Here is a 20,322-nt window from a genome sequence, read left to right on the forward strand (position 1 = left end):
TGGCATGACAAAGTGGCAACACATGTGCATTGCAAGGTTTGCAAGAAATACCATTTGCCTGCAAACAAGAACTGATGGGACCATAAAATAAAGGCATAAAAATGAAGAAGCTAAAGTGTTCTGGGACCTTAGAATTCAAACAGACCGGCACCTGCCGCATAACAAGCCAATTGTTGATAAAGACAAAAAAGTCTAGATAGTGGATGTGGCAATACCTGGAGACAGTAGAAGAGAAGAGAAAGACTGGAGAAGATAATAAAACACAAAGATTGGCAAACAGAAATAGAAAAATTGTGGCAAAACTTGATAGTGGATAATGCCAAATCCAGTCTGAATGTCTGGCTGACTGTGCAATGAATCATAATAACTATTTTGATGTTCTTGTGGGGCTTGTGTACATACCAACAGGTCTTATCAGAGGAATCAGACAGAGCGTCTTTTCCATAAAAAATATGGTGAGACATAAATTACAGAAACCCATAAAGACTCAGTTGTCACCCAGGTTATAGGAACCATGCTAAGTTTTGGAGTTCCTGGGCATCTGGTGAAAAATGGGCTACAGGACCCAGGATTGCTAGCTGAGTAACAAGGGCCAGCAGCTGAAGAACTACTGGAAGAAAAGATATTTACCATTGCAAAGAAATAATGATCTTTGTACACATCAAGTCCAACAAGAAGAGGATATTTGAAACAAATGTACCAATTCTGGAAAGAGCAAAATCCAGAATCATAAATAACAGAACAGAGATTAGCACATCATTGTTGATTTAGAATACAAAATATTCACAGAGGAAGAATTGGAAGAATTGCAAAATTTTAGTCCTAGAATGAACATTGAAATTCGCCAAGAAAAGAAGTCTAGGATAGTCCAATGCCAATCAGAGATCATTCCAGCTAGATAAGAAAAAGACCCTATTGTGCAGAGTTATATTGTAAAGTATTCTTGCACTCTTTCAGCTCCTCAAACATAGCAGCAAACATTCAACATTGGCACACTGTCATTCTGATTACTGAGATGAAGTTTTGACAAACTACACACACACACATACAAAACTCACATACACACCTATCCCTAGCCTACTGTATGACAGAGTAGCAAACAGAACTGGAAATGATTGACTTCTCTCTTAGCCAGGTCTCTACAATATATGCCAGATCAGCACTTTCAGCATTACACCAGGGATAATAGATGTTTTATCTGCAATTGATCTGGCATTAAAAGCAAGAACATTTAGGCTGCAGGTTGTGTCCTAATCATGAAATTTTAAAAAGAGGATATTTTATGAAAAAACTTCTAAGGAAAAAAATCAAGTAGGATATACTGTATAGCAGGGGTCTCCCACCCCTAGTCCTTGGACCAGTACCGGGCCGCGGCATGCCAGCAACCGGGCCGCACAAACAAGCAAAGCCCCATCCATGGGATGCAGGCAGCACACAAAACCATGCCCCCTCTGGTCTGTGGAAAAAACTCTCTCCATAGAACCGGTCCCTAGTGCCCAAAAGGTTGGGGACCTCTGCTGTATGGCCTACAAATCAAATCAAATTTTAAAGATGTTCCCAGAAGGTTGCCCTAAAACAACATAAAATTGCCTTGCAATTTTATTTCTCGACCTAGTGTGTATATGGTCCATTCTCGTGTTACCCTTCGGTGACATTTTTGTCACTGTACAGTTTTAGAGGCATGAACTCTGTCTTAATGATTATATTCTCTTCAGATTATATGGCAACATTTCACCCTAACTAACTAACAGGATGATAAATCTGATACATCATGTGCTCTTTTCTTCTTTCAAGGAAAGCAAGACCTTCTGTTTTCTAGCAAGCAGAAAGTGCAATACTCATGGGAGTCATGTGGTCCTAACCTGCCTCCAGAAGTGGTGAATGCTCCAACACTGGAAGTTTTTAAGAAGAGATTGGACAGCCATTTGTCTGAAATGGTATAGGGTTTCCTGGTTTCAACGGCACTAGAAAAATGACACATGACCATTTTTCACACTTAACGACCGTTGCAACATTCCCATGGTCACATAATCAAAATCTGGACGCTTGGCAACTGGTATGTATTTATGATAGTTGCAATCCCCGGGGTCATATAATCACCTTTTGTGACCTTCTGACAAGCAAAGCCAATGGGCAAACCAGATTCACTTAATAGCTGTATTACTGACTTAACAACTGCAGTGATTCACTTAACAACTGTCTTGCTAAGCAATGGAAATTTTGGGCCCAGTTGTGGTCGTACATTGAGGACTACCTACTCCTGCTTAGAAGTAAGGCCTCATTGAAACTTTCCATCTAACTAAATCAACCTTAAATCGAATTGTAACTGAAACAGTTTGAATTGATTCAATTCAACAATTATCAGTCACAAATACATCAAGCAATGTGGAGTATCCCGTTTCATTTATTGTTATATTATCAATAATATATTTTTGTTTCAAAATTGCAACCTTATGAACATGTATATGTTTGGACTGCAGCTGTAGTTCTCGGTAATATTTCAGCAAATATTGTGTACTGAAATATTAACAAATAACTAGAGATTCTCCACACATATTTCTCTTTCATAAATACCTTAAGAGTCACTTTGATTCTGAATTTTAATGCTTACTGAATATTCTATACATAATTTATCTTACATTAAGTATTTAGCAGAAGTATCTTATACTAGGAGTCCCAACCCAAATTATGACTATCACATACTGCAGTAAAAAAAAAAAAATCAATGGTGGCTTATCTGTTTGTCAGAAAATGAATATGCAGTTGTTAGTATACAAGATTCAGAATTTTTTCCTCAGAAATTTTTCCTCTAGGCTACCTTTTGTTATTTATTTATTTTATTTATATTCTGCCTTTATTATTTTTATAAGCAATTCAAGATGGCAAATAGATCTAATACTCCTTCTTCTTCTTATTTTCTCCATAACAATAACTCTTTGGGGTGAGTTATAAGGATGCATATCATCTTTTTGCAGCATTCAAGCTCAACTTTTATATTCAAGCTAAAGGAAAATTTTCTGACACTGTTAATAAATGCATAAAAATCTTTTGGTGCATAGATTTCTAGATGATAGAACAGAAACTATTGCTCAGGATAATTCAGAAAGCTAAAGAATATCTGTACCCCAAAGAAGTTAATGTGCTTTGACTGTGTTATTCACATCAAACAGTGGAAAGGTGATCATTTTCATCTGAAAATGTTCTAGTTAGACAAGCAGTTAATGAATCAGGGGACTGAATATGTTATAATTTAATAAATTATAAAATTATAATTTAAATTATAATTATATTTATTATATTTTATAATAAAATTAAATTATAGGACAAAAAGGGAATTTCTGCTGTTTTTTTCTTCTATCTTAACTATTGACGTATATGGAGACCTTCCAATCTCACTTATCGTATTGTGGCTGCTAGATTAGACAGGATGACTACATGACAGCTGATTCAAAAATCATATGAAACAATAATCTTGTTTTTAACAGTTTGTTGAATAACAGACTGGTGAAATAGCTAGTTTTACACATTACATTGAACCAAAACCTGAAAAACCATACTATTACCGCATTGTATGAACTCTTGCCGAAGTATGTAACTTAGTAATAATTAGAACTGAAGGCTCTGAGGCACCTTTGCACATCCTGCCTCCGTACTTTCTTAGTTTAAGCATCTTTTTGGCTACTAATGGAGCAGAATCCTAGCCTAGATAAGCCTTTGGCCCTATCAACCAAATTCAATATTTTTCCTACATACCTAACATATGAAACTGAACAAAAGTAAAATGTAATATATCCTTCAAGTGTAATATGTGGAGTATATAAAGTATGATTTAGTAGATATGAAAAAGCAAATGAGAAAGATTGAGATGTCAGCCATATGATTACTCCTCCAAATGTTATTTCACAATTCGAACATTGCTGACTAAGCTAAAGACTTTGCAAAATTTCTTTCATGCTATTAACAAATAAGAAGTTAGAAATTTTCACCTAGTGAATTATGAAACCTATCCATTTCCACATCCCTGAAAATAATTGGAGCATGATCTGACATGTTTATTTAAAATGAGAATGACAAGATTCCTGCTAAATTACTCTAGATCAATATTTAAACTTACATATTAGTTAAAAATTATCTTCTGGTACTGTATCTGATAGTGTCAGGTTTCTGATCCAACTATTTAGCTCTACCTGACACTGTTAGAGTTGCCTTTTCCTATCTGATATAATTGTTTCCAGATATACAAGAGTTCAGTTGTATTTAGATCCAAATTCTGTCCATCCAGCCAAAGATGCTTTACAGTTAGTCCTTAACTTACAATCACAACTGGGACCGTAATTACATCACTATGCAGTTTGGTTGTTAAGTGAGTCATGCCCAATTTTACGACTTTTGCTATAGTCATTAAGTGAATCACCACCACTATGTTAAGTTTTTAAGTAAATCTGGGTTCTTCCCTTGACTTTGCTTATTTGTTGGAAGCTGGCTGTAAGGAACCACTTCAATCCACATCTTAAGAAAGCAGAACTCCCTAAGCAACCCCCACCCTGCAGTTCTTCCGGGCAATTTAGACTGGCAGGTTTCTAGGTGTTAAATCCAGGAAAGATAACATGAATCCGGCTCCGTTGGGCACGATCATTCAACAGTTTCTCACACAGATCCCGGAGGCTGCACGGTAAGGAGGAGAAGTTCAGAGGGGCATAGGATGAAAGGCAAATGGTTACATTGTGATGGTTAGCAGACCTGAAAGCGAATCAACAAAAGGGTACTTTGTAACTTTGTAGTGAATAGAGGAAGTGAAAGTAATAAAACCCCCATGCATACCCCCCTCCCCCTTAGGAGTATGACAGGATCCAGGAGAGAGTAAGAATTGGTTTTATTCAGAGAAGATAGAAAGGAAATATAACTGGATTCTGACACTGGCTAGGAAAGTTGCAAATGGTGATAACGTGACCCTGGGACACTGCAAACAGTATGCCAGTTACCAAGTATCTGAATTTTGATCAAATGACTGTGGGGATGCTGTAAGTGCAAAGACTGGTTGTAAGTCACTTTTTTCAGTGCCATTGCAACTCTGAACATTCACTAAACAAATGGTTACTTCTATATGTGTATTTCAAACTGAAACTGGAAAATTGGCACCAACTATTCACTTCCGGTATTTAATATGTGACTGTAGATAAGCCTGATGATAAGAGCTGCAGATTCAGAAAAACCAAATCCTTCCTCATTAATTTAAACTACATTTTCAGTTAAGATATTCTCAGAATAGAAGAACAACAGTTTTCCAAACAGTTTATTTTCTGAAAATATTTTTCCAAGTATTTGAACAGTGAAACAGTGGTGGGCACTGAAGGCAGTGTAAGCAAATCTTGTCAAGCTTGGGAAGGAAGCATGGCGTTTAGACCGAACGTTGGTCTCCAGGGAGTTCTGCCTATTTTTAAAAACATTTTACACTTAATATTTATGTTAAGAGAGCAGTCTACAACAGTTTTTATTAAAATGTGGTTTGAGGACCATGAGGACCCTTGACACCCTCTCAGGGGCTGCAAAGATCACATTTATCAGATATTGAAAAAATTTGCAAAAACTCATAAACACACACACACAAATTATATGCAAAAATACAAAACTAAAAGATAGAAATAGAAAATTAGCAAAAAAGAAAAAGCCTCAGAAAACAATAAAAGGAAAAAAAGGAAAGAAGAAGAAAAAAGTAAGTAAAGTAGAAAATAAATGACTTCTGACTTTCTAAGGTTACCATATCTCTGCAACTTCTTGATAACTCCATACAGTATGAATCCTCAAATCACCTTTTCATTTCTTTCAGTTTCTTGCAAGAAACTGAAGTGGTTTCCCAGTAGAATTTGTCAATCTTCTCATTATGAGTACTTGTTAAAAATAGTTTTCATGAAAAATATTTTACTTATATTAATAGCCAATGGGTTTAATGTTATTTTTACATGATTCATGTAAAGTATAACTGAAACAAACAAACAAAAGCTCTATAATTTTTAAAAATGGGAAGGTTTTCCAAGAACAAAAAGTTTAAAAACACTGATCTACAACAAATAGGTTTTCGCAGGAAAACATATCCAACAAATTGGTAGAGATGGTAGAGGGGTTAAAGTGCAAAGCTGAATATTGTAAATATGTTTTTAATCAAGATTTTGTTTGAAGGGCGAAGGGTTACTCTAATACTGTATATGATAAATGCAAATGATTAATAAGTTTGCCAAACTTTTTGAGAAGGGAAACATATCTGTCTGTATGCATTTTATGGACAAATAGCACTTGTCTCTGGGCAGGTTCCACTAAAATTAGGACATATACACATCATGCTTTTTGAGACTGATATATATTATGGTATGAACGTAGGCTCGCTGAGGTGTATAGTTGTAAGATAAAAATAAACCCAAGAGTAAACTGCGCATGTTAGTTCTGCTTTTTTTCTTGTCGTTCTGGCAGATGTTACTACATAAATCTTGTGTGGAAACTTTTCTAAGTGGGAAGCCATTGGTGGCCCACTCTAATTTCAACATCATTGATTCTATCTGGAGCCACATCCTTTAATGGCATAAAACGGAGAGATATGGTACTTGGAGGAATTCAACGGTCCTCCTAAATGAAATACTGTAGCAAATTCGCCATCAACATTTTGGGGCGATTATTTTAACGTGATTAAACCTGCCTAACTAAAAAATGATTTAACTTTTCACAAAGCTCCCTTATCACGCAGAAAGCATCCACAGGTTTCTTCTTTCAATAGCAACCCATTATTGATACACTATTCATGCGGTGGAAAGTTATTGCCGAAGATCTCTCTCAGGCATTGTTTAGAGGAAGACGAACCTAAAGCGCATATTTCAGTATTTCCTCTCTCCAATGCTGGAACTGTTTAAATGGCTTTGGCTACTCTGCGCTTTCGGTCCGTACTCCTCTCCAATACAGGATTGCCAATCGGCCCTAATACTCTGCAACGGCGCCTCTCCTTTTCTTTACCCGATTCTCCAGTTACCCCCCCCCCACGGACAGAGGCGGCGTGATTCTCCTGCCACGCCACCCCCCCCCCCGCCATCACTGCGCATCCCACTGTCTCAGCTCCCTCTCCTTCCTCTTCAGAGGAGCAGCAGCATCTGCTGAGTTCCCGCCTCTATCTCCGCCCGGCGCCAAGCAGAGGGAGGCGGAGGAAAGAGAAGAGCAGAGAAGCGGCGCTGCAGCGAGGGCAGCCGCAGCAAAAGAAAGGGAGTTTTGTCCTCGCTGCTGCTGCTGCGCCCGGCCTCTGAGCAAGCCACCATGGCCGCTGCTTGCCTCAGGCCGAAGGCGGGCTGCGAAGCGCGAAAGGCAGCCGCGGCCGCAGGAGGAGCAAACGCCCAGCAGTGACCAGCCTCCTTCTCTCTCCCTCGTCCAGGCCGCGTCCTCCGGCGTCGCGCTGAGGGGGCGCCGCTCCGCCTTGCCGTCGCCCCTCACTTTCCCCTCGGCAGCGGAGGCGGTACCAGCATCATGTGGGGGAGGCTTCTCTCCGACATCGGGCAGAACGAGGACTACCGAATAGGTAAGGCGAGGGAAGCGGGCCAACTTGCGCGTGGCACGGCATCGCTATGGGTGGGGGAAAAGGCAGTTTGTCCCGCTCGGTGCCTGTCTGGCTGGCGTCGGGGCAAGGTGGTGGGGCAAACGTGAGAGCAACCCTGGGTTTGGGGAGGAGGACTCGACGCCCCAGCTTCTGGGCTTCGCTCTCGCGCTTGCCCCATTTTCGACCAGACTCCCTCCCAAGTGTGCCCGGTTGGTTCTCGTGTCCGAAAGAGTTCGTTAACGCACGCCGCCATCAGGCTCGGGGAATCTGGAGAAGGAGCGGGATGAAGTGAGAGTTGTGGAGGGGAGAGGCGCGTAGGCACGCGGTTGGAGGCGACGGCAATCTGCCCAGCGGGGCGGATTGCAGCCAGCCCGGGTAGGAGGAAGGAAGGAAGGAAGAGAGGGAGGGGAGCCGTTGACGCTGTGTAAAGCAATAGAAGCCGCTCGGGGCTATATTTAGAGCTTTTCTCCACAATCCTCTTTAAAACTGGGATTGGGCAGCAGGGCTTGATTTGAGAAATGACAGCCAGCGCCAGTCAGCAGGCTTCCTTCTAACATTCTCTGCTTTCTTTTCGGAAGCTCCGGAGATGAGTTTGAAGACAAGAGAGAATTTGGCTTTAAAAAAGGAATAAATGAAATATTGCTCCACGCTCTTGGTGCTTAGCTGCCAGGCAGAGATGCGCATCCTTGTTCCAGAAAGTAGGGCCAATTTGAGTGTAGGACTTCACCTTGAAATCCCATAGACATAAAACTGCATCCCTGCTATGGGACTGAGTGATACTCCTCAGGAGGTAGTATAGTTCTAGCATTTGGATTGATACCCAGTATGTATGTCCTGCCCAATTCACACAACAGTATCTCAGTTAGCAAAACAGGCAAGCAATTTGTCTTATTAAACCATCCAAGATAACATTGTGTGGAATATTGCACTGATGATAAAAGCTTTGTTTTCACTGTGAAGCCCTACGTTTATACTGATAGTAGAACAGTTAGATTGCACTGGTTGAGAACAAGCTGTACTTTTCTGCATAGCTTTTAGGATAAATAGCAATTATTTGGTAATTCTTTTGGTATGAATTACTGTACTGTTCTGTATTTTTTAGGAACAGAATGTGTTGCTTGAAACTGTCAGCCGTTCTAGAGGAGAAGAATTATTATACCTCATAAAGATGCAATTGTTTAACTACCCCCATTTTCTCATATTTTCATTAATAATCAAAGCCCCTTATGCTAAAACATTTGAATTTGTTTTACAGTTAAATGTAAAGTTACATTTGGCTTACAAAAGAATCAGTCTTAAAAATGAGTTGTAGAATTTGACTGGTTCACTGTAAATTTATTTTCTAGATATATTTAAATAATGTTTTCCTTGTCAATTTATTAAAGTAGTGGTACAGTACTTCAGTGATCATTCATGTGTCATAGCTGGGGCAAAAGTAGTCTAGATGAAAACCATAGTAAATTATGGAAAGGTTAATCAAATCTTTAAAATTACTATAAATGATAAAAATAATCATAGAATGCCTATAAACATATATCAATAAATATTGGAAAAAGAGGGCTTGTGCTTCTGTCATGGCAGAACTCAATATCTTTGACAGAGTGACTTGTGGCACTTATACAAAAAGTTGAAAACTACTGCACTAGAATATATTTTATCTATTTTTATCCTTTGAATCAATGTCATGGTGATTTTCTATATCATGAAATGGTTGGGTACAAATGCTTCCTTATGTCATTCTGGATATCTCATTCTAAAGTGAAAATTATGTTTTTATTATGTTCATTCATTATAATTTCTCTGCTCTATGCAAGCTCCCAAAGGCAAACTGACCCATGTACTTGCAGAATTTTATTTAGTTGACCTTTACCAGGCCCCTTTATTATTAGATGTACTCTGAAAATTTATCTATTCACCTTGTCTTTTAATTGAGTTAGGAATTATTTTTGCATATAATACATCTGATATATTTTTATTTGATTTCTTAAAATTGTTTAAATCTATTCCTTTGATTTTAATATTCTTATAAGTTTGAAAAAGTTTACTTAGAAACCTGGCTTATGATTTTTTTTAAAAAAATCAGAAGTAAATAAATAGTTTGTCAGGTATATTTAGTTCTACATTACTGATTTCTTGTAGTTTATGTTACTTAATACTGTATTTATACTATAGGAGAAATTAGACATTAAAGGAAAGCCTGTTTTGCATTTTAGAATCCAAATCCAAATTTATTTGGATCCAAATGAATTAATTGAAAATAGAAAACCAAAACCAAAACATATAGCACAAAAACATGGGACTATAGCATCTGTGATCTGGACACTATCAACTTTCTATACTTCAAAACAGTTATGTCTGGCAATTGGCTAGTTGAGAATTATACCGTACTATACCATATTTTAATATTTTGGTGATATTCAATGTTATGAAGTTTTCACGAGATACAGGAAATGAAATATTAGATCAAATATTATAGTTTTTATTCATTAACCAAATGTCTAAATGGTGACAATCAATAAAAGTTTGTAAGTGCAATTAGCAGATCTTTCTATGAACATACTGTTGAAATGAAGAGATACATAAGTTTATGAAAAATGCAGTGTTGCAAAAATGCACATCCTCTCAATATTATATTATTTCAGTATTTTTGCCTGTTCTTATTTTGTTTAGATTTAGAAAATACTGAAATGAGAAATAAAATGGATTGATTGAGATTAATGGTAGTGAAAAATTAACAGGAAGTGATGCTTTTAATTGTAAAAGCTAGAAATTCAGTGTGATTGTTAAAATATATGTACAATCAGGTAGACAATAATTTTAATCGCTGAGATATAAAAGAGGCTACTTGCTGAGTATATTATTACTAACTCTTTGATTGGTGCAAATAACTGTTTGTTACAGTGGTTCAACCAATCAGATTAGTTTAACTATGATGGTATAAAGATTCTTATCAGCTGGACTTCTTTACATTATTCTGTGATTCAGAAATATGTGTGAGTACCAGAAGCAGTAAAAAACATGTTAAGAAAAATGTTACGTATTATTATTACTTAATTTTATTATGGCTGCCCACTCCAAAACTCTGTTAAAGTGTTGACCATATCCAAACAGAAATATCAAGCCTAATTGTTTCCAGTTTATTTGTAGATTGCTTAATGGGTAGCCTGGATTCTACAAATAATGATCTGTCCAAACACAGATTCTATTTGCAGGCTGTTAGTTAAAATAACAATATTTTCTCCCTGAGCACAATGTATGAATTCACTGATCGTTGTACTTGTTAAGGATCTAAATTTGCTTTGATAATCTAGGCAGAGGTATATATTATCCAAATATTTTAAAAAGTCATGAGTTATAGTAGAATATGCTTTTTTGAATTTCTCCTTTGGCTGAGTTTTTAATAGGGATCAATCATCTCATTGTTTTTGAAGAAAATTTCTGAACTCTTATGAAGGAGATAGTAGTTGTGAAGATAAGACTGATAATTTGCTACATGTGAGCCTAAATACGTGTATTCAGTTTTTATTTCATTATATTTTAGATCTCATTGTTCAGAGATGTGACCATCCTCCATGAAGCAATATGAATTGACTATGTGAAGTATTACATAATTAATTCCAGATTCAGATGATTTTTTTTTTCATATGAAAAATGTAGTATCGAACAATATTCCCAGTTCTCTTTTCAAGATGAAATTGCTTCTGTTGCTTTTCTAGCATTTCAAAATTTCAGAATATATTCCTTTTACCCAACTAAACATGCAGGGCTGATAGTGTAGTGTGAGGTGCGTGACTATCAAGTTACATATGACATCAGTATGCATGAATGACACAACTGCTCTCTGCTTGTGCTATTTTAAAAATCCTTAATTATTTCTTTTCTCTAGAAGCCAAAGACTCTTACCCTGTGCTATTTAAATGCAGAGAAGCAATACTGCAGATAAGATGTTGTTTGTAAATAACATAATTGTTTTAATAAGGATGCTAATTCTGCTTTTGATGGGCCATATACTAATTTAATTATTTTGATTGATATAGTCCCAATGGAGACTGAAAATAGTTTTCAGGAGTGCTTGCATACAATGAGGCTTTTTTCAGAATGGGCTGACTTCATTTGGTGGAGGACTATATGTTTATTTGCATATGTATTATTGCATATAATGTGACTTAATGACATTTTTGAAAATTTGAATAATAAAGTGTTTTTAATCTGAAGCAATATTTTTTTTACAAAGCCTTCAACTTGAATGAGAAAAACATGGCAATCTATATAAAAGCTTGCTGCATCATTTAAGCATGGGAAAGAATACAAAATAATGAATATGTTTGTGGGAGGGAAATGTATAGTTTCAAAGAAATGTATAATTTCTTTACTTAAAATATTTTAGCTGGCCTTTGTAGGAAAATTACTTCCAATAATATAGTAGCATTGATTTTTGATTAATTATATCCATTGTTGTTGATTGTTAATGAATATATAGATTTTCTCCACACAATATCCCTAACTTGATCCTTCAGGCCTTCCAATGAATTACTCGCCATTTAATTGAGTCCACATGCGCTTTGCCATTAGTTGTCCTCTTTTTTCCTTCCAACTTTTTGAGCATCAGTGCCAGTTTTAGGTCCAAAATACAATTTGAGCCTGGTCATTGTGCAAGTGAGAAATACCACAGGGAATTATTTTTGTCATCTTTCTTAGCTTTCATATTATTTATTTTTTTGCTGAGATTATAAATTTGCTATTCATTCCTGTAGTGAAAGCCAGAGCACATTTTTATCATCCAAATAATATTTAAATTAATGACTCTTTATAGTCAATATATGTGATTGATTTTAAAAGGCTTTTTATTTGAGGAAAAAATAGATACTAAACAATTGGCTCTTTCTTTGAGCCAATTTGCCATAATACATGAAATGATTGGGATGAGGAACATGCCTTTTTTCAAACATGAAGAGTGCTATGAGTTTTAAGTACAGCTGCTAGCCCCCAATAGATCTCCTTGACACAAAATTTCCCAGAAATATTATCATTTTTATCAATTAATGTTTCCTATTGAAATTATAAATTGAATCTGTTCCTTGGTAATATGTAATAATTGTTACTTCTTGAACAATAACATTTCTTAGCAACAGGTAATTTGTAATGAAAGTGATAACCTCACTGACAATGTCATAATGTAAATTTCAATAGCATGATGAGTTCACAAATCTGTTATGAGCTCTGTAGGGTTTTGTGGATTGGATGACTGTATTTAAAACATAAAACTGCCGAATATGTACTTTCTAGATGAAAATACCTGGATAGTATAACTAGAGCCTCTTTGTTTTATGGGGGTGAAATGGATGCGGGAGAGGAGGATATGATGCAGATAAGAATGCAGGAGTGATGTTGGCTTTTAAGAATGCTGATGTGTCCTTGCAAGAACAGAAACTGATAGTGAGTTTTTAATTCTTTATAGTAGCACTGTTATTGGTAGAGTGTTCAGCATTAGATTTAGATTACAGTGCAGCAGAAGTGCACACAAAATATATCTAGTTTTGAACCTATTACGTTAACGCTGTTTCACATTTGCCATAGTTTAGCAGAAACAAAATTTGGAATGTAGGTGTAAAATTACATAATGTACAAGCAAAGGAGAAAATAAATCTCAAAACAGACAATCTAACATAGAACATGATGTTTTAAGAACTAACCAAAAGGAAGGAATAAAAAATCAGCTCATATTTAACAATTGTTAATGTTCAGTTATGATTTTAATTACTTTTTTTTATTTACTTTCAGTAAGAAGAAGTTGAATGTCCAAGGTCAAAATTTTTTCCGCCATTTAGATGCAAGAATTATGTAAAATAGAGATTATAAATAATAAATCTTATAAAAATATTATAAAATAAAATCAGTATTATTATGAATCAGTAATGAATAAAAGCTCCATTTATTATGCAATACAGAGTAACAAAGACAGTCTTCTTCATTACATGTCACTGTCATGATTTGGTCCTGGAAGCTAATGCTGGCTCCAAATCGTATCAGAGTGGACGTCATTTAAGTAGCTTATTTATTAAATACAATCTATATAATTTGAAATGCTTCTCCTTTGTATCACTTTTGTGTATGCTAGCAAATCAGTTTACGATGACGAGAAATATCTCTAATTGCTTGGGAATCCATTTATTTATTGTATAGGGGAGCAGATGTCTCATATCCATTGTTGAAGAAAAAACCATTTGTTACTAATAGTCTATAATAGGAGGAAGGCTGCTTCTGCACTTGTCTCCAGTGTCAACTGTTCTGTTTTCCACATAACTTTAGAATCCTATCTTTGGTTTGTAACCTGAGGTTCAGGAGTCAAACATATAAGCATACAAGCTTATATTTTCATTCCAGTGGTGTCCTTTACTACAAACCATGCTCATAAAAATTTCAATAGCACTTTTGTTACTTTTATGAAAGGCTAGTGCTATTCTATGTTCAACAGCTTCCTAATTTTTTTCTGTTAACCTTTTCTTCTTAAGCAGAGTAAGTTAAATTCAGTGATTTCCTCCCACATAATTATATGTAGGCTTTTAATACATTTGTATTTTCATGAACTGTCTTGCCAGTTTGTTGTGTACTTTTATGGAGGATTGATTTAAAATCAGCTGTAATAACTGTGAAAACTATATTTCAAATTGCATTGATTTGGTAAGAACACACTACAATTTATTGGTTCTTGGAACTGGACTATCATTGACTTGGAGACCAGTATAAACCCATGGATTAAGTAGTACAGAATTAGAGCTAGCTACCAAATGCTCATATTGACCATACTAAGTCTACAACAATTTTTGGTCCCATATGAAGTGGGTACTGAAAGAAATTCAGAAAAAGATCTGACACAACTTTAGCTTGTTTTAAGTGATTTTCATATCCTGATTGATTTATTCTCCTGATTCATTTAATGATAATGAAAATAGTGTGCAAGCCAACCTTTTAAAGAAGTTTTCAGTGTATTTTGCAATTCAAAAAATAGTACCTGTTTATGAGGGAATTTATTTATTAGCAGAAAGTATGCAGACAAATATATATTCCAAAAGTGGCTCAACTGGAAAAAACATATAAAGAGTACATTTGGAGAGAAAATTTTACAACAATAGATACACATTTTCATGTTAGATGACTCTGTAAATTGATTAGAAATGGCTGAAGCTTAGTAAATAAGAAAAATGAAATATAAATGAAATGGACATATACACACACACATATATATATATTTACCATGACCTCACACACTGTAGTTTATGAAGGATATGCACTTTGTTTTGAATTTTTCTCACACTAATTTTTTTGTCTAGTTTGAGGACTCAGTAATCTTTTTGCTAACTGGTACTGCCAGATAGGATTTGACTTTTAAATTTAAAAGTCAAGCTAAGACACGATTAGTTTTTGTGAATAATAGTTATGTTATTCCTTTAAATCTTGTTGCAAAATTTCTTTTTTAAATGATAATGTTTTATGCTTTTTTGGCAGCAAAAAAGAGAATATCACATTTTCAATGTTATTTTTGTTTCAGAACCCTGGAGCATAGGGTTCAATTCCCTGTTAAGTCTATGGCTGAGCATGGTGGCCCTAAGAGAATCACTATCTTGCAGCTTCAGGTTCCTAATTGTAAAATGGGAGTAATAGTGACTGTTCTTCAAAAGGTATCGGAAGACTGTAATACTGAAGGTATTTGAATTTGTTTTCTGTTTTAAGCTAAGGTAGATTATATGTAGTATAATAAAAATATATACTTCACATGCCAGTGATAATAACACTCTTCTTCATCCTAGTTTAAATTTTTTTAGCCCTCTTCAGTATTTATTTTTGAAAGAATATATATCTTCATAAGATACATGAGCTTACAATTTCATCTGTCAAGTGACAGTATAAGATAGAATTGTTCATTCTGTCAGTATTTTGATTTCATTGTTCTGAGTACAAAAAAATCCACTTTCATGAAAATGAAGTTGAAAGAACAAATAGTAATAGCTGTAGTATCTTTGAAGGTGCCCATGGAACAATACCAAATTGTTTGGGGAATACTGATATTCTTTGGGATACAATTTAAGAAATACTGGATTACCAAGCATAAGTTGGTTTCTTATACATTTAAACTATTTACATTTTTGATTACTTGATAGCTGTGAACATTTCAAAAGGAAATGAAGGGATCCAGCCACTTGTCATTTTAACATTTCTAGGGCTCTTATGGGATAGGAACCAGAAACAATCTGGGAAGCAAAAGAACATGCTTGAGTTCAGTCTTTGCTTTCCATCATATCCCAATTTTTTTTTAAGTTAAAATAAGAGGGGAAAGGAACCCAACAGGCTCTACAGGAGGTATCCTTGATACATGCTTATAAAATACATGACAGATGCAAGAAAGACTTTACAGTATAGTTGTTTCTCTTAAGAACAAGTGTTCTTGTATGTTATTTAAGGCTAGTTTATTGGAAAAGTTTGAAAGAGCCATCGTAGCTGAAACAGTTCTCGTGTTGTATTGTGAACCTGAAATTAAATGTTGAGGAAATTGTTAGATTAGAAAGATTGCACATGTTTCTTAGTCCAACAAAGGTTGGACTAGAGCTCCAAGGTCTCTTCCAGCTGTATTCTGATCTCACAATACGTGCATAAGAGTAAATTGGATGTGCATATCAGATGGAGCTATACAGTGCTTTGAATTTGAGGGCAAAATAGTGCTTGTCAGCAACTCTTTAAATTAAACATGCATTTTTCTGAGACTTGATTGTAGCTAAAAGTAAAAAATCTTAGCAAGATACATTCATTTCCCAAAAGAATGGTGGAAAGTATGAGTAAGAAAAGTGATGTGGAAGCTGCTTGAAATAAAATATTTAGATTACAAAGTGCTGCAGATGTGTGTGGCATATTAATAACAACTATGAAAAAGTAATGGGCAGGGCAGGAAAGGTTGCTTTCTGGAATGAAGTTGAAGAAGCTATTGGTAGGAAAAAATAAACAAAAGAGAATTGTTGCTCAAAAATCAAGGATGACAAAAAGTTATTGTATTTTATACACAAACACATGCACATACATGCATACACATACATAGAGGGAAAGATAGATTTGAAGAATGTAGTCAAAGGATAAAATAGCTTAAGATTAAAGAAAACAGAATATGCAGAGCAATTGTAATAGGACAAATATTTGTTTTGGAAATAGGTGAAGAGAGTTTAGCAAAGAGCCTCCAGTAGAGTAGGTGGAATTACAAATGACAGTGATAGAATAATTTTGGGGGAAACTTCATCAAGAGAATTTAGGAAAGTGTATTTAGAATTTTGTGTGGGAGTGATAGTGATAACGTTGAAAAGTCAGATTGAAATGAATACAATGAATGTTAACGTCTATGAAAAAAATGGAAAGGAAGACATAAATGCTGTGAAAATGTTGAAGTAAAGTGGTAAAATATAGGTAGTGTAATTGGTGACATGTTAAAATATGGATGTGGCTTATGGATTCATTTATATGTGATTTAGTTAATACATGTGAAGTCTGCAACTGTACTGGATAAAAAAAAATCCATTAATTATACCCCTATTACAAAGAAAAAAAATACAAGTAATGAATGCAAAAGCTATATTGGGGATTAGTTTGTTAGTTATGCTTGGGAAGATGTTTGCCACAATTCTTATTAAACAGTTACACGAAGCAACAATATTTGGGAAGCTCAGTATGATTTTATCCCATGCAGAATATGCATTGGTCAGATTTTTCTTCGCAAATTGTTGAGAAATCTATGAATGTGAGTAAAAAAAAAGTGTATTTGTTGATTTAGAGAAAAGGTATAAAATTAATAGGCTTGAATTATGTACAGGTAGTCCTTGACTTAAAACAGTTCATTTAGTGACTGTTCAAAGTTACAATGGCACTGAAAAAAGTGACTTATTACCATTTTTCACACTTACGACCACTGCAGCATCCCCATAGTCACGTGATCAAAATTCAGACACTTGGCAACTAACTCATTTATGATGGTTGAGTGTCCCTGGGTCACATGATCACATTTATGACCTTCTGACAGGCAAAATCAATGGTGAAGCCAGATCCACTTAACCACTGCACTTACTCACTTAACAACTGTGGCAAGAAAGGTTGTAAACTGGGGCAAAACTCAACAAATGTCTCACTTAGAAACATAACTTTTCGGCTCAATTGTGGTTGTAAGTAGAAGACTGTAATGTTTTGGATAAGTATACGAAAGGTGGCTGGCTTGCATTTGGTAAGAGTGGTATAAGGTGAAAATAAGGCATGAATGGGAATGGAAAGTTTAACAAATGGTTAGCATTGAACCTGAAGTAAAAGAAGAGTGTGTAATGCTCTGTTGCTTGTTTAATGTAGAAATAGATAGAAACACACATATATTTTGGAAGAAATTTTCCAACAGATCACAGTAACAGGAGGTATTCCAGATTGACATGTATTAACATGAGCAGCAAATGCCACAATTCTTCTGGTTTCAAGGGTAAAAGGCAGAAACAAATAGTTCACCGTAGTTCTGCCCTTTCATGTGCTGTACATGTTTCCACCTATCCCAATGTTATTGATGGTAGCTTGCAAAATAAAATAAATGAGAGCCATGCTAATAGCATTATAATATCCGTGGGGACCTTAGTTCTCCAGTTTGAAAGCGACGTGCTAGGAGTTTCTTTTGCACATGTTGAGGTACCTATACATATCATAACGGTAGCTGGGCCTGGATTGCATCCAACTCTACACCTGGAAATAGTTGTTGGTATTATCAGTAAGTGCTAATCAATATGTGTTTTGTATAGATAAGATGGTTTTATGAATGGATCCATTCTTTGAATTTCCAGAGGTCACAAGAAAACATGCTGCCTGATTTCTATCTAAAACTGCCTTAAACTTGGGAGTGTTGTTTCAAACAAGCTGGTCATACCTTGTTTTCCTAAAATTAGATATACTAGAGATCTGATAACCAACCAGACTATTTATACTCTAGAAGAGGACAAGCAAAACTTTACTACTGGGTAAAGGAATTTGTTGCATTGGTACAAATCTCTAAACAAATCCCCGTACTCAGTATGGGAAACTGCTATAGAATAGTCTAGAAAGGGTAACATCTATAAATGTTAACACACATCTATAAATGTTAACACTGCACTACATGATCCAGTGCTTCCACATACATGAGCACCTGCATTCAATCGCTGTGCTGCAGAGGCTGTATCAGATTCCTAAACCTGTCAGAAGAAGTTAAATCAGTAAAATTGCTAAAATATGTTTACTTTTTTGAATTGATGCCTGAGAATAAAGTGAATTAGTTTGATGAAGCCTTGTAGTCTCTGGTCCATTTAACACAAGGGGAGATAGTTCTTTATTAAGTAAGCTAAGGAAGAAAACATGGGCATATGCCTTGAACTTTATGATATGAAATTTGTAATATTTTATTAAGTAAAGAATATATTGTTCACCCACAAACATGGTTGAAAAAGGGGGTTTCCTTCCTAAAAGGAAATTTATCTTAGTCCTGCATTTTCATCAAAAGAATAAAATCAGGTCTTGTGGTCTAGTGACTAGAAAGATACGGGTAGTCCTCATTTAATGATGGTATTTGGGACCAGTAACTTTATTGCTAAGTGATGTACGTTAATTGTAAAGTGCCATGTCATGTGATTGCACTGATACTGCAACCATTCCACTTAAGAGTCAGTTGCCAAGTGCCAGAATTGTGGTCACATCGCCATGCAGATGCTGAGACAGCCATGACCACAAAGTCCAATGATACATCTCATTCAGCAGTGTCAGCAGGATCACATGTTTACGTGATCCTGAAATAAGGATTACCAAAGTTTTGTGATAATTACTAGTGGTTGATACTGACCAAATAAATCTGACAGAATTCTAAATTTGCTAAAAGAGAGATTGCCCATGCTAATGTTTACCTTTATTTTTCTCCCCAAACTAGATATTTCTGCAAGATAGAAGGCTGATGTAATTTGATATGCAAGGAAATAATGGGGAGTATGCAAGGTCATCTTTAATAAAGGAAAAACTGTTTATCATAATTAGATAACATAATGATAAGACAAGAACAATTAGCAACTGAGGGGGTACATAACTTATAACTTGCTTCTACTCCAACAATATAACTTTATTCTTTGAAGTGTCCTTTGTAATGGGATCCTCTTTCCACTAATACTACAAATCTGATTTTTGCTATAAATGACATGTTAGATGTCTGAATTTGAATTGCATTTCCATAAACAGAATTTATGTCATCAGAAAGAAGGCCTTAAGGTGGGGGGGGGGACACTTCAACTACTTCCCATCACTGTTTTTATGTCTATAACAGCAAGGTCTTACTCTTGTAGAGTGGTGTATAAACCCATTCTCCCTCATTTAAGTTTCTTTCATTATTAAAGTAATGGCTACATGAAGATGATGTATACATTTACCTCTAATGTCTGCTTAATAATCTACTCTTCTCCAGCATGATGACTGAAGAATCCACCAATGGATTATTTCAGTCCTCCTGCCCAATCAGACTAAGATGTCATGTTGTCACGCCCCTCCTTGACTGGAACCTCCCAGTTTCATCTTAGTCTTTCGCACATGAGGATGTGATATCTTGACTCTCAGGCTCATTCTTCAGGCAGGATAGACTAATAGAAACTGTTACACCCATTAGTGGATTCTTCATTTTGGAGAATTGGAGGTTCCCAGCCTCTGATTTTTTTCCTTATAGGGGATTCTGT

General features: G+C 35.6%; 1 protein-coding gene across 3 annotated transcripts in view; it reads left to right on the plus strand.

Moving 5' to 3' along the window:
• The first annotated feature begins 7,133 nt into the window (after positions 1 to 7,133).
• The window catches only part of CEP85L (centrosomal protein 85 like), a 122,899-nt gene continuing 109,710 nt past the window's right edge, over positions 7,134 to 20,322 (plus strand). Inside the window, exons 1-2 of one of the 3 annotated variants that reach the window (XM_039355476.1) lie at positions 7,134 to 7,552; positions 15,120 to 15,274. In XM_039355476.1, the coding sequence (XP_039211410.1) occupies positions 15,157 to 15,274 (118 nt within the window). In that variant the 5' untranslated portion in view covers positions 7,134 to 7,552; positions 15,120 to 15,156. Of the gene's footprint in view, positions 7,553 to 12,801; positions 13,007 to 15,119; positions 15,275 to 20,322 lie in introns of those variants that run through there. The other 2 variants (XM_039355474.1, XM_039355477.1) reach the window with 2 other exon arrangements.

This window comes from Crotalus tigris, unplaced genomic scaffold (assembly GCF_016545835.1).
Source record: "Crotalus tigris isolate CLP2741 ecotype Arizona unplaced genomic scaffold, ASM1654583v1 scf7180000018691.1937549, whole genome shotgun sequence".
Lineage (NCBI taxonomy): Eukaryota > Metazoa > Chordata > Lepidosauria > Squamata > Viperidae > Crotalus > Crotalus tigris.